The following is a 12,156-nucleotide window of genomic DNA, read 5'->3' as shown; positions in this document are numbered from 1 at the left end:
TTTGTGTCGATCACCAAGACTCTGGCTTTTTCTTTCCCCTCTATCAATTTCTGTTCTGCCTTGAAGAAGGTCGACCTCTATTTCACAGTGTACTACACCTCTACTGTCAACATAAGAACAGGTTTAGTTACCTGATCACCAATTTACAAGATGATCATCGGTAACGTCTACTTCATCGCGGCCGTGGCCGTGGTGGGTGGTGCTCTGTTCGGTTTCGATATCTCGTCTATGTCCGCTATCATCTCAACTGAGGCATATTTATGTTACTTCGATCAAGGAGGAATCGTCAATGGTAAATGTACTGGTCCATCTCCAGATGTTCAAGGTATGAAAAAATTCCTACTATTATCGCCATCACAACGAAGACTAATTTGATACAGGTGGTATCACCGCTTCTATGCCCGCTGGAAGTTGGCTTGGAGCTTTATTGTCCGGTTATATCTCAGACATGTTTGGTAGAAAAAGATCCATTCAACTTGGTTCCCTTATCTGGTAAATATTCCCACTTTTTATGTCTTCAATGAATAGCTTGCCTAACAAGCATCCACAGGGTTCTTGGCTCCATCATCGTCTGCGCTGCCCAAAACATTCCCATGCTTATCGTCGGTCGTATCATCAACGGTCTCTCGGTTGGAATCTGCTCCGCTCAAGTTCCCGTCTACATCACCGAGATTGCACCACCATCTAAGCGTGGAAGACTCGTCGGTTGCCAACAATGGGCTATCACCTGGGGTATCCTCATCATGTTCTACATTTGCTATGGATGCTCCTTCCTCAAAGGAAACGCTGCTTTCCGTATCCCATGGGGTCTTCAAATGATTCCAGCTGTCTTCCTTTTCTTCGCTCTTTTCTTCTTGCCAGAATCCCCACGTTGGCTCGCTAGAAAAGACAGATGGGAAGAAGCTCACCAAGTTTTGTCTCTTGTCCATGGCCATGGTGACCCCAACTCCCCATTCGTCGCTAAGGAATTGGCCGAAATTAGAGAAGTCGTTGAGTTCGAGAGAGCTAACGCTGACGTTACTTATATGGAGTTGTTCAAGCCCGATATGATTAACCGAACACACATTGGTATCTTCACTCAAATCTGGTCTCAACTTACCGGCATGAATGTCATGATGTACTACATTACCTACATTTTCACCATGGCTGGTTTGGGTAGCAACGTTCTCTTGCCTTCCTCGATTCAATTCATTATCAATGTCGTCATGACAATTCCTGGATTGATCTGGGTTGACAGATTAGGTCGTCGTCCCGTCCTTCTTTTCGGATCCATCTTGATGATGCTTTGGCTTTTCATCAACGCCGGTCTCTTGGCTACATACGGAACCGTTCCATACGAGGGACAATTCTCCAGTGCCGCCGAATCCATTTCTATTACCGGAGCACCATCCAAGGCTGTCATTGCTTGCACATACCTTTTCGTTGCATCATATGCACCAACATGGGGACCAGTCTCCTGGATTTACCCACCTGAGCTTTACCCTCTCCGTATCCGTGGAAAGGCCGTCGCTCTGTCTACCTCTGCTAACTGGGCTTTCAACTTCGCTCTTGCATACTTCGTCCCACCTGCCTTTGCCAATATTAGATGGAAGGTTTATCTCGTTTTTGGAATCTTCTGTGTCGCTATGACTCTTCATGTCTTCTTCGTCTTCCCAGAAACTAGTCAGAAGCCTCTTGAGGAGGTTGAGGAGATCTTCGATTACTCAAAGCCTGGAAGCATCAAGTTCTTGGGTACTCCAGCCTGGAAGACAGGTGTTGACAAGAGAGCAGGTCGTTTGGAGAGAGGAGAGTTTGATGCTGAGGATAAACTTGGTCCTAGTGTTGCTCATCATGACGGTGTTACAGCTGTTAATGAGACTTCCAAGTCTGAGCTGTAGATTGGAATTGAATAGAACAGAGTCGAATAGGTGGATGAGATAAAAGAGAAGGAGAGTTGGGAGGTGCTAGCCGAAACAAGGCATGATTTAATGATGGTGTAAGATTCATAGGTGGATGGATGTATGGGCATTGGTGGGTCGCTACTTTTGCCTGCTAATTAAGAATCATGTGGATTGATGGATGTATGAAAATAAAAAGACGGATGTTAATGATGGGATTTTATGTAAAGGAAAAGATGAATAGGAGGATCATTGATACCCAGATATATATGAATATAAATATCAGAAGATTTTTCTTGATACGTTTTGGTATTCCTTGATGCAATTGTAAATATTTGATGGGAGTGGAAGAGTCGAGCTGCCAGATAGATGTTTAGATTGAATTTGGTAGAGGAGGATTGAAGTTAGAAGGGAGAAATAGATCCAGCTGGGTAGTGGTGAATCTGTTTTCATGTTTCTTTCTTTCTCATCCCAATTTCAATCAAGTTAAGTTCGCTTAGTTGAGCTCTCGATGGGTATGTTCATTATATGCTAGACATATACTACCTAGCTAGGTGAGTTCACACCGTGAAAAGAATCTAGACTGGTTGATGTCCTTGATTCACTCATCCCATTCACAAGAAAGAAAGAAGAAATAAAACGGTATCATGGTAATTTTTTTTCCAAGATTTCGCGTAAAGAAATGGAAGGAGAGGACGTTATTGATTTCTTTTGACTTTCGTGTTTGGATTTGAATGGAGTTGCAATTGAGGATGGAGATGAAGATTAAAGGAGATGGAGGGAGAATTATTCTAGCTAGGTAGGCAGTGTAAGATCTGGATGAGTTTGAGAAAGTAGGTTTATGAATGTGGATGAGATGATGGGGGTTCGCGGGATGGGAAATTGGTTGATGGGATTGGGTATGGGTATGGATAGATGGATTTGGATTTGGACATAGAAGGGGAATGTGTTTCTATGAGAAAGATATCTAGGCCCTAGGGTTATGTGAGTCGGTTCGTTTGGTCGGTTGGGTTTTAAGGAGTCACGGATTCTTAGTTTGGAATTAGATGAGTGAATGCAGGTAGGTATGTCGTGTTGAAAATTCGAAGGTATTGTGTGGAAAGAATTCCTCGACTTTTAAGATGTTTTTTTTACTGGTTCTTGGCTTTTGTTCATATTCGACCGGTATTATTGAAGGAATTCACGATTCTGTATGTATACTAGCTAGCATTGGGTAGTCATTAGGAGATATATCTTCTCGATTCTATAGTTTTCATACGATCCATAGGCATTACAATGCAAGCCTCTGCATGCCTACAATGGATATTAAAACGAAGTAAAGACTCGGCTGGCTGATGCAGTATGAGTGAAATCACGAATTTTTATATGGAAAAACTTAAACTTACTATCCTAGAACCTTGACTTTGGTAGATATCAAGATAGACAACTAACGGAAACAATGGTGAATTACATCAAAATCACTTAGAGCGCGTTCGAATCCTTGACTTTTATAGTTGAAGAAATGATTGAAATGGTGAGGATGTGAGACAATGGAGCTAATACATTTGAAGCGATGCTATGAGATATAGGATTGAGCTGGAGAATGAAGATATTGATATTTTCGAATATATTATTTTATTTAATACCATCTAAAAGTTATCATTTATAATGGTAAGAGAGAAGGTTGAATCATTTGCTATTCTAGTATACTAGATATAAATTTTTGGTAGACTCAATAGTATATTCAATACATGCATGTATTTCTTCGAGCCGACAGATATTCGCTTCAGTATTGCATTCGGTAAACGCAAAATTAGATCTCCTATCTCCAATGTATCGAATCTAGCCGATCAAAAAACTCGATCCGAGCGTACCCTCGTTAGATTGATGATATCTGGTAGGCTATACGATTGACTCACAGTAACTTACCTAAAGATTCCATGAAGATCTACCACTCCTCGTTGATGATCACTTACGTCGTACCCGGAATCAAGGAAGCAGGTGCCAGAAATACTGACCAACTGCGATTCGAGGAATATTCACAACTTCGGAACCTCGACAAGATCAAAAGGCCAGACTGTAGTTCAACACTAGAAAATTTTCAGTTTTTGAAGCTACCTAGGTAGTTATAGCATCTAGTGAATGATTGTTGCACATCTAATATTCTCATCAAGTCATGCGCGTCGAAAAGCCAAGATTTGACTGGAAAGAGCTAGCTACCTACTTAGATATCATATGAATAGTACATCATCTAGAATGTATATACTCCGATGTTTCCCGATACCTAGAGTTCAGATGGGATGATCTGTATGGTTGTTAATATGACTGTGGGTAGCTAAGAATGAGCTGTCGATGGTCATGATCTTGACTACGAATCGATAATATGATTATCCCACAACTCTCCGATGAGTTTGAGATGATTTTGAAAGCTACAATGCATTCAGAAATTGGGGGCTTGTATCCAGTCTATCAGTCCGGATTTTGAATGTCCTCAGTCGTCAAACATACTTGGACAGGATTGCCTTACCCTTGGCAAACAAGCCCCTCTAGTGTAATTATCTCATTGTTTCGCTGGTCTTTTTCACACGGATAAAACATGAAAACTCCTAGTTAGAGTCGCTCCATCTATCGTTTCCGATCTAAACCACTACAAAGCCAAGAAAAGAAAATCTCAAATATTGAAACTTTAATATCGCGTCATCCACATGATTACATTTCGCATGTGTCCAATTGCAGGTAGAAAATTTTCCTCAATGAGGACAACCAGGACGAAAATTAGTTCCAGACTAGCTCGATACCAAAATACAGAATGCTGTGAATGCTAACCATTTTGGGTTACCAAGATCTACAAAGCTACCCAATGCGTACCCCTAAGTCTCGCTTAGCGTCTTTTAGTCTTCTCCCCCGCGTTCTTCATGACAGCAGTTCAAAAGAAATTAGTGAAAAACTAGACCACAATTTAGGTACATAAGTTCTGATGTTTCCCCAACTCCTGAATTCTTTTTCTTTCCAGACATATCACATCTCACATAGGATAATTCTAGCAAATAACTTCAAGCTTCTCTTCTCAATCTATTTGACCAGATCCCTCCAAGTCATTCTTGAACTTTAAAGATTATCTTCGCCGCCTTATTATTCTCAACCAACTTTATTGAGAACCTCCCTTCTCAAACGCCACACACAATCATGCCGCATAAGAATAGGAAAAACAGAAACCAGAAAAATAGAAAGAAGGAAATTAAAAGAATGTCAGTTAAATCCGTTACCACCACCACTTTGTCCATAGAAATGGCGAATCTTTCGATATCACCAATTATCCAACTAACCCGCGAAAGCAGCCCAAAAATTGTCGATGACTGTCCTATTTGTTGCGAAAAAATGAACGTATCGAAAAACAACATACGAGTGGAACATTGCTGCAAACACACTTTTCACAGAGCATGTCTTCGAACGTGGACAAATGGGCAAAGATCGGAGTATAAAAAACCCACCTGCCCAATGTGTCGAGGTGTATGGCCGGTCGAATTCGTCGAGCAGCTATTTGAGGGATGTGAAGAAGAAGATGTTATGAGTTTGCAGTATAAGTGTTCATGTAATGAGGATACTGGCTTCGACTTGCTTTCTCCAAATATGTTGCAGGGGTTGTCTGAATGGCAGAAGAATAGCCTTCGTGATTTCATCGAGTGCATCGAGTGGTATTACGAGTCTGAAAAGCTACGCTTCTGCATTGTCTTCATGATGTGCCCCGAACACCCTCTGAACATTGATCCTGAAGAATCATCCGCGGATGGCCAGTACAAAGTAATGAAAACGTTGTTGGAGTGGGCTTTAAAGCATGTTGTAGAAAACAAAACCCCCACTTCACATTCGACATTCGAATTGATTCCTCGCCCGCCCGGTTACGACTACTTTGGCCCTGACCCCTATATCGCCGAGATCTCCGAGCCCTAGTCCCCACGCTGATATTTGGACCAGTTAAACTGTCAATGGGGAGAGCAACTCCGATGACGATGGTTGGTGAGGTTGAAGTTAGTATACAACTGTATTGTAATACGTCAAGCGCTTGTTATTTTGTTTATATATAGAATTTGGTTTATGGAGTATGCGCGTTGGATGCAGGATTTAGAATTTGAACAACGATCTTGAGCGAAGATCATGTACATTTAACAGTTGAATGACAAAACAAAATTGAATCAGTTTGTGAATATGAATATGAATGTGAGATCGTTATCGGTGATGTAAAGTGTTGGTTTGACGAGGCATGAGTAGCTACATTCATTGAGCTTTTAGAGTGTCGACATATTAAAGCGAAGCAGTGAGATGCAATCGTGGTAATGATGATATTTATTTTGTGCTAGAAGTTCATCATGTTCACTTGTAGTAAAGAAGTCCTGGCGTGTTGCTGGTGAAGCTCTCAGGGTCATATTGTCATGGGTGTATTATAGCTCCAGAATATGACGAAATTGAGCGGGGTGTCCAGTATGGAATCATTCTTTGTGTTGGCCATTGAATATGAAGAACTTCCGGTTGATTAGTAGAGTGATTGGGCACAAATGTAATAGACAAAACAACAAAATAGCTCAAGGAAACCTCCCTACCTTGCAAAGGAAAGAGCACCTTTGATATTGGTAGAGCTAGCTTTTACAATATTATCATCAGAACGTGACTACCACTTCAGAGTTTATGTGCAATGGAATATAGACTTTGTGGACATTTTCCTGGCAAGGACAAGAAGCTCAATGAAATTCAACCAGTAGCTCACTCGAAGTTGATATAAACATGTCACGAGTTTCAGCACTTCACATTGCTTTTTAAATGGCACTTTTGGCAGGCACAACTTTCCTAGGCGAATCGTTGTTTTACTCTATGACTTGATAATTTGTGGCGTGTTTGAAGGAATCAGAAGGGCAAAAAGATTTGGGCTGTACTCCTGTTATTGGAGAAATGTAGGAGCAGAATTGTGATCTCGGCCAGACATGTATGTAGACGGATCTTTCGTCCTCGGTAGATTGATAAGAATCGTTGATACCCCAAAAATGAGGATATTTGAGGATTTTTGGGCCACGTTCATGATCGTGGATGGAGACAAAATTGCGGATTCGACCGGGCGAGTTTGATTCCGGCCATGCGTATTAACCTATCGAGTCCTCACTCACTAAATTGGGGCCAATGAAAGGCCACTTGACCTTCCACCCTACCCAGAATCTCCAATGTTTATGATATAATCATTCACTCAGTTCAGAAAGCACAATCTGAGTAATCCATAATATCTCAAGGAAAACGACCTGATATATTCCGAGAAAGCTACTTCCTAGCCGAAGCCAAATGAACACAAGCTCAGATGACCCTAGGAAAAAGAACCATCTCCATTCCAGATCAATGCAGTTGAAAAGGTGTCATAACCTTGAAAACAATCCATCGCAGAGCAGCCTCAGCACACGAGTGTCCATAAGCGTTCCTCCCTTCATTTGAAAATGCCCTCTAAAGTCTGACCATAAATGTCCTCTTTCGTATCCCTTTTCCTGCAAAAGCCCAGAACTCCATGCCATGTTAATTTGATTCTCTCCACAAACCCATCGTGGTCGTATCGTTCCGTTTTCGATGAGTTAATTTTCAAGGTGTGGTGAATTTAACGGTGCTACAAGTTTTGTTAGTGGTCATTCAATCCAGTTTTGATGATCGAAGGATTTGTTGGTGTAAAGTGAGATGGTGCGTAGATTCTGCAGCGAGCGTACCTTGACGAATCCAATATCGGCTGCCTTCTCTCTGAAGCATTGTCTGCAGATGTTAAGACCGTACTTGCGGATCAAACCGGCCTTGTGGGTGCAAACGCGACTGTTAAGTGTGTTAGAAATGAATTTTCTCAATCAAGATCATTGGTGATCCTTGACAAAATCGCAAGATGCGATTGATTCTCCACATACCATTCGCGGGATCCCTTTCCGTAAGTACGGGGTCTGGACATCCAAACTGATTCGTGAGACATGTTGTCTGATTTTGGCGAGGACTGTTGTCGGCGGTGTTGGAGTGCTTGGAGTTTGCGAAAATCGTTGTTGTCGTAGAGTTCGTAATGTTCAAATTGACTGGAAGGGCTTATTGAGCTCTAAGCGAAGTTTCGCACAAATGATGTTTTTAGCCTGAAGCCTGAAGTATAAGGCAAAGAGCATGGACAGCGGAATAAGTAAATTCCGAACTAGAATTCTACCCATCATGTGAAGCCTTGCAGATAAGACAGATAAACAGCCTTGCATATTGTAGCCTTGTATTGACTTATCACTTAGGTATCATCGAGGAGAGAGTAAACAAAACAATTGCAATAACAGACCTTCTGTTTACTATTTCACTTCACTGTACAAAAGGAAGAATGGTAGGAATCCATAGAAAATTACCCATGATTGACTCATTTATATTCAAGCTATTACTACTTACTAACAATGATACAGTCCAAAGATTCAAATCACACCTATGTCCATTTCACACTATCCCGCACAGCGGATCTGTTCGAAGACTTCTGCAAAGACAAACTCCCCGACGATGACATCTACGTACCGCCACACAATCAACCAGTAAACCCCGAAGATGAAGACGATGTTGTTCCAGATCAACATGCAGCATTTGGGATTCAGAGGGCGACACAAAAGACCAAAGAGCCAGCTTGGAAAGATTTAGGATTAGCAGAATTGATGAAGAAAGGTCCAGGTGGTAAAAGTGGAAGTGAAGGAGGAAACTACAAGGGCATTAGAAGTCTTCCAAGATAAAAAACGTGAAAGGATTTCGGAGTTAAATGGGCGTATAATCTAATGGGAAATCAATGACGGAGTTTGGCACTCCACGATTCTTTGAGAGAGTAAGGTTGAAGGGATTATAGGGACTGAGAGCACTATATTACTGGCACAGAGGTTGGACTGGCATGTTCAACTTAAAGGATATCATCATATTGTGTCAATACCCGGAGGGAAATCCTATGAATTTTACATCGTTCATAAAAAAGCCTAAACAAGAAATATTGGGTTTCTGGTGTCTCAGGTGTCATATGATTCTACTTCTAGAGATACAGGCGTAAGGAAGACGGCATGAGAAGCTCTAAACAACCCTTAGATTTGATTAATCTGCTCATCTAGTGCCAATTGGTGGTTATAAGTCTCCGCTCTATCAAGTGTGCCCTACTCTCTGGGGTTTGGACAGAAGTTTGTGGAATGCACCTCGACAGACGCCTGCCAAAACCACATCTCCGAGACCTAAATGTTGGAGATCAAGCCTTGTGGTATGACCGCACGATTGCGATATTCCTTTGTGAATGAGCAAAGGAAGTGCAATTAGTTCCGAACTGAGAAGTGATGTGTTGGTAGAAAAGTCAAATAGATGGATGATGACAAGCATATGTGCTCTTCCATGTCGTATCTAGTCGAGTAAAACGACTGCGGGATAGAAGATAGACCCAGATATTAACCATTAACTCCATGCCAGTGAAACTCCTTTACGCCCAGCGTATGATCGCGGATACGTTGCAAGGTCCAGATGATATAATTTCACTTCTCTTCAACCTAACTCTTCCCCAAAAATGCCTCTCTCTCTACCACCTCTTCCTGAAACTTGACCAAAAACACCGTTTTCCCCGGCCACAACTCTCCTTCTTCCCCCCTTCCCACACTATGCGCCGTAACCCTTGCCGGAAAACCTGCGCCATCACAAACACCCTCAATAATGCCTGCGACAAATGCCGCACAATTCAATTGATTCATTTCTTTAGGCACACTAATATATTGATTGACAAGAGGTTCATTATCGGATATCATGTATTCCTCAGGCGTGTCAGGGTTCGAAGATTTCTCGAGTGCATCTGCAGGGCGGGAAAAGAGGTGACGCCAGAGGACGGTGGTTATGAATTGGAGGAGGGCGATGATGTTAAGGGGTCGGGTTTGTGTACGTGGTGGTTCGCGGTAGAGTAGGAGATCGAGGAGTTTGAGGCCGATGGGGTGACCTTGAACATTTAGTCTAGTGTTTTGATTAGAATTGTACTTTTTGGTAACACAGGTTGTTTGTCTAAACTCGACATGTAGTGAAGGGAATCTTACCGCTTCTCGAGATCTTGAATGCCAGTAACCCGTCGTTGTGCATAACTAACCATCTCCCCAAATAGATATGCAAAGCTGGCTTGACTTAGCTCCTGCGTCTTACTGCGATTCAATGGTCTATGGTATATCGTTTTGCCGGTGGAAGGATATCGCAGCCCTGACTGGGAGCCTCGTTGAGTGTGAGAAACTTGACCGGTCAACGGCGGTTTTACGGGTTGGGAGGACATTTAATTGATTAATTGTTGGTCGCGCGTAGTTGGATATACTATTTGATATGGCGTTGTAAGATAGTTACGAACTTTGTGATTTGTGTGAAGTTGGATGTAGGTATGATTTGGGGGGTTGTCGCAAGGCTGCTGAAATTGAGGGCGAGGTCGATTGCCAAGCGAGGGGGTAGCACCATTGTCCATGTTCTTCAGAAATATTGTCTGGTAGGTAGTACAAGGGTTCAGGTGTGGTTAGATTTATTATTTAGTTCATTTATTAATATCTAATCTATTCTATCCTATTGCAAGCAGATTATTTGTACAGCCTTTTCTATTGACTTCATGCCTCATCATTCTTCTCGGATTTCCCGTTGATGTCTCCTGATATTTCGGACAATGTCCCGAGTGTCTTCGGTTCAACGGCATGGCCATTTGATGGCATTTCCTCAGTGATACCGCCGCTGATGCTAGGAACATTTGCACCCTTCAAATAAACTTCACTTTCTCCAATTTGCTTCCCCGCCTGGACCCAACGCTCAAAAGCACTCTGTTGACGCCCCTCACATTGTTTGATTAACTCCGGCCAATAGGTTGCGTGTTCATACTCGAATGCAAGCTCTCCATCAAACTCAGCCCAGAGTTGTTGAGGAGGCACGTGTTGTTTCATATCATCATTGAACTTCAACTTTGCTTTAGTCAAGGGATCAATGAATGGGGTGATGAGTTTGAAAAAGCCGTTCACCATCCAAGGTACTTTTGAGGAATTAGCGAGGAATTTGTCAGTCAATTAGGAGACTTACTATTGATAATCAAAGCTCTCCCAAGTCGTTCAGGATAGTGAGTTTGAAGAATGTTCAAGACTTCTCTAGCTTGCCCAATGCCAGGCGCTGTGTTCGATCTACTCTTACTGGACTTGAAGTTGATCAACAATGCGAGCGTGGATTGGCCTGGAATCATCAAGTCGATACATCGCTCGAGCATGAATACCAAATGTTGTACTTGCTTGGGATTTGGTTCCGTATTTTGTCTTCCAGGATTCAAGTAATGACATGGACGCCCTTCGTTATCATAACCCAAGATGAACTGCTTGCCGGTTTCGTTCTCGATGGAGAGGTCATCGCCACTAAGATCGCTCACACCGTACTCCCGCCTCCAAGTCAGAGTTCCTAATAGTCGTTTTGGTGCTTCCGTAGCGGACCATTTCGTTGCTCGCAAGTACCGGCATAAACATTCTTTTGTTAACCATAACCTTTCACTATCTGTGATAGGCCCCCCTTTTGAATCTTTAGCTGGAATTTCTGTCCATGACTTGACAGTTTCTAACAGCGCATCGTATTTTTGTTGTTGTTCTTCTGTGAGTTCTGGCGAAGGAGGAGGCTTCGAAGACTCGAGCGGGTTGAGGAATGGTGGCTTAAGAGGATTTGGTCCTTTACCCTCAATTGAAGCTAAAGATGTTTGCCCATTAGTAGGACCTCCTAGATTAACACCGGCCATCTCTTTTTCGATGCCTGCGACTTCGTTTTGATTCTCTGTTGACATTTTGAATAACAAAATAGATGTTTGATTGCAAAATGGGACACCCCGAATTCGATCAAATTCAGCTCCCGTAGACAAGAAGACACAGAATTCAAGGGGTAATTAGTAACTTATGCCCAGACACCAACTTGTTGCAATCTAAAAATGTGGTGCTAGCTCAGCCTTATGAGCGTTCCATTGGTGAATTTTAATTTTGTTACCACTTCTCAAGTGAGTGTACCTACTGTTTTGAAACAATTGCCAAGAGGGATAGGATGGGATAGGATGTAATTGTCAGAGAAATTATGACAGAAACACATTCTGTTACGAGTACGATACAATGCATTAAAATAAGTTGAGCTTTTGAAAAAGGGTTTGTTGAGCAGGAGGTTACCATGGATCCCGAGGTCCACCTGAAGGCATCCATGGATTTGATGAATTGTGGCTCGTTCGTGGCGCAAACTCGTGAAAATCAATTTAGTTGAAGCGCGTCAAAACGCGTCT

At 42.3% G+C, this 12,156-nt stretch overlaps 6 protein-coding genes across 6 annotated transcripts; 3 read left to right on the top strand and 3 right to left on the bottom strand.

The window, feature by feature from the left end:
- The first annotated feature begins 10 nt into the window (after positions 1–10).
- Positions 11–2,225, top strand: EAE98_005024 (uncharacterized protein). Its single transcript, XM_038952645.1, has 3 exons — positions 11–325; positions 381–492; positions 551–2,225. The coding sequence occupies exons 1-3, from the start codon at positions 151–153 to the stop codon at positions 1,875–1,877; spliced, it is 1,614 nt and encodes a 537-aa protein (XP_038811295.1). The 5' UTR covers positions 11–150; the 3' UTR covers positions 1,878–2,225.
- A 2,877-nt stretch (positions 2,226–5,102) lies between these two features.
- On the top strand, positions 5,103–5,807 carry EAE98_005023 (uncharacterized protein; the record flags this gene model as incomplete). Its single annotated transcript, XM_038952644.1, has 1 exon — positions 5,103–5,807. One exon carries the CDS (start codon positions 5,103–5,105, stop codon positions 5,805–5,807), a length of 705 nt encoding a protein of 234 aa, XP_038811294.1.
- A 1,184-nt stretch (positions 5,808–6,991) lies between these two features.
- EAE98_005022 (uncharacterized protein) lies at positions 6,992–7,842 on the bottom strand (the record flags this gene model as incomplete). The annotated part of the gene is made up of 3 exons (XM_038952643.1): positions 6,992–7,494; positions 7,592–7,691; positions 7,781–7,842. The coding sequence occupies 3 exons, from the start codon at positions 7,840–7,842 to the stop codon at positions 7,486–7,488; spliced, it is 171 nt and encodes a 56-aa protein (XP_038811293.1). The 3' UTR covers positions 6,992–7,485.
- A 378-nt stretch (positions 7,843–8,220) lies between these two features.
- On the top strand, positions 8,221–8,614 carry EAE98_005021 (uncharacterized protein; the record flags this gene model as incomplete). Its single annotated transcript, XM_038952642.1, has 2 exons — positions 8,221–8,223; positions 8,300–8,614. 2 exons carry the CDS (start codon positions 8,221–8,223, stop codon positions 8,612–8,614), a joined length of 318 nt encoding a protein of 105 aa, XP_038811292.1.
- A 786-nt stretch (positions 8,615–9,400) lies between these two features.
- Positions 9,401–10,158, bottom strand: EAE98_005020 (uncharacterized protein; the record flags this gene model as incomplete). Its single annotated transcript, XM_038952641.1, has 2 exons — positions 9,401–9,851; positions 9,932–10,158. 2 exons carry the CDS (start codon positions 10,156–10,158, stop codon positions 9,401–9,403), a joined length of 678 nt encoding a protein of 225 aa, XP_038811291.1.
- Positions 10,159–10,477: 319 nt separating this feature from the next.
- Positions 10,478–11,676, bottom strand: EAE98_005019 (uncharacterized protein; the record flags this gene model as incomplete). The annotated part of the gene is made up of 2 exons (XM_038952640.1): positions 10,478–10,890; positions 10,938–11,676. The coding sequence occupies 2 exons, from the start codon at positions 11,674–11,676 to the stop codon at positions 10,478–10,480; spliced, it is 1,152 nt and encodes a 383-aa protein (XP_038811290.1).
- Between the last annotated feature and the right edge of the window lie 480 nt (positions 11,677–12,156).

This window comes from Botrytis deweyae (assembly GCF_014898535.1).
Source record: "Botrytis deweyae strain B1 chromosome Unknown BDEW_009, whole genome shotgun sequence".
In the NCBI taxonomy this organism is placed as follows: domain Eukaryota; kingdom Fungi; phylum Ascomycota; class Leotiomycetes; order Helotiales; family Sclerotiniaceae; genus Botrytis; species Botrytis deweyae.
This window is presented reverse-complemented; position numbering and strand designations above follow the sequence as displayed.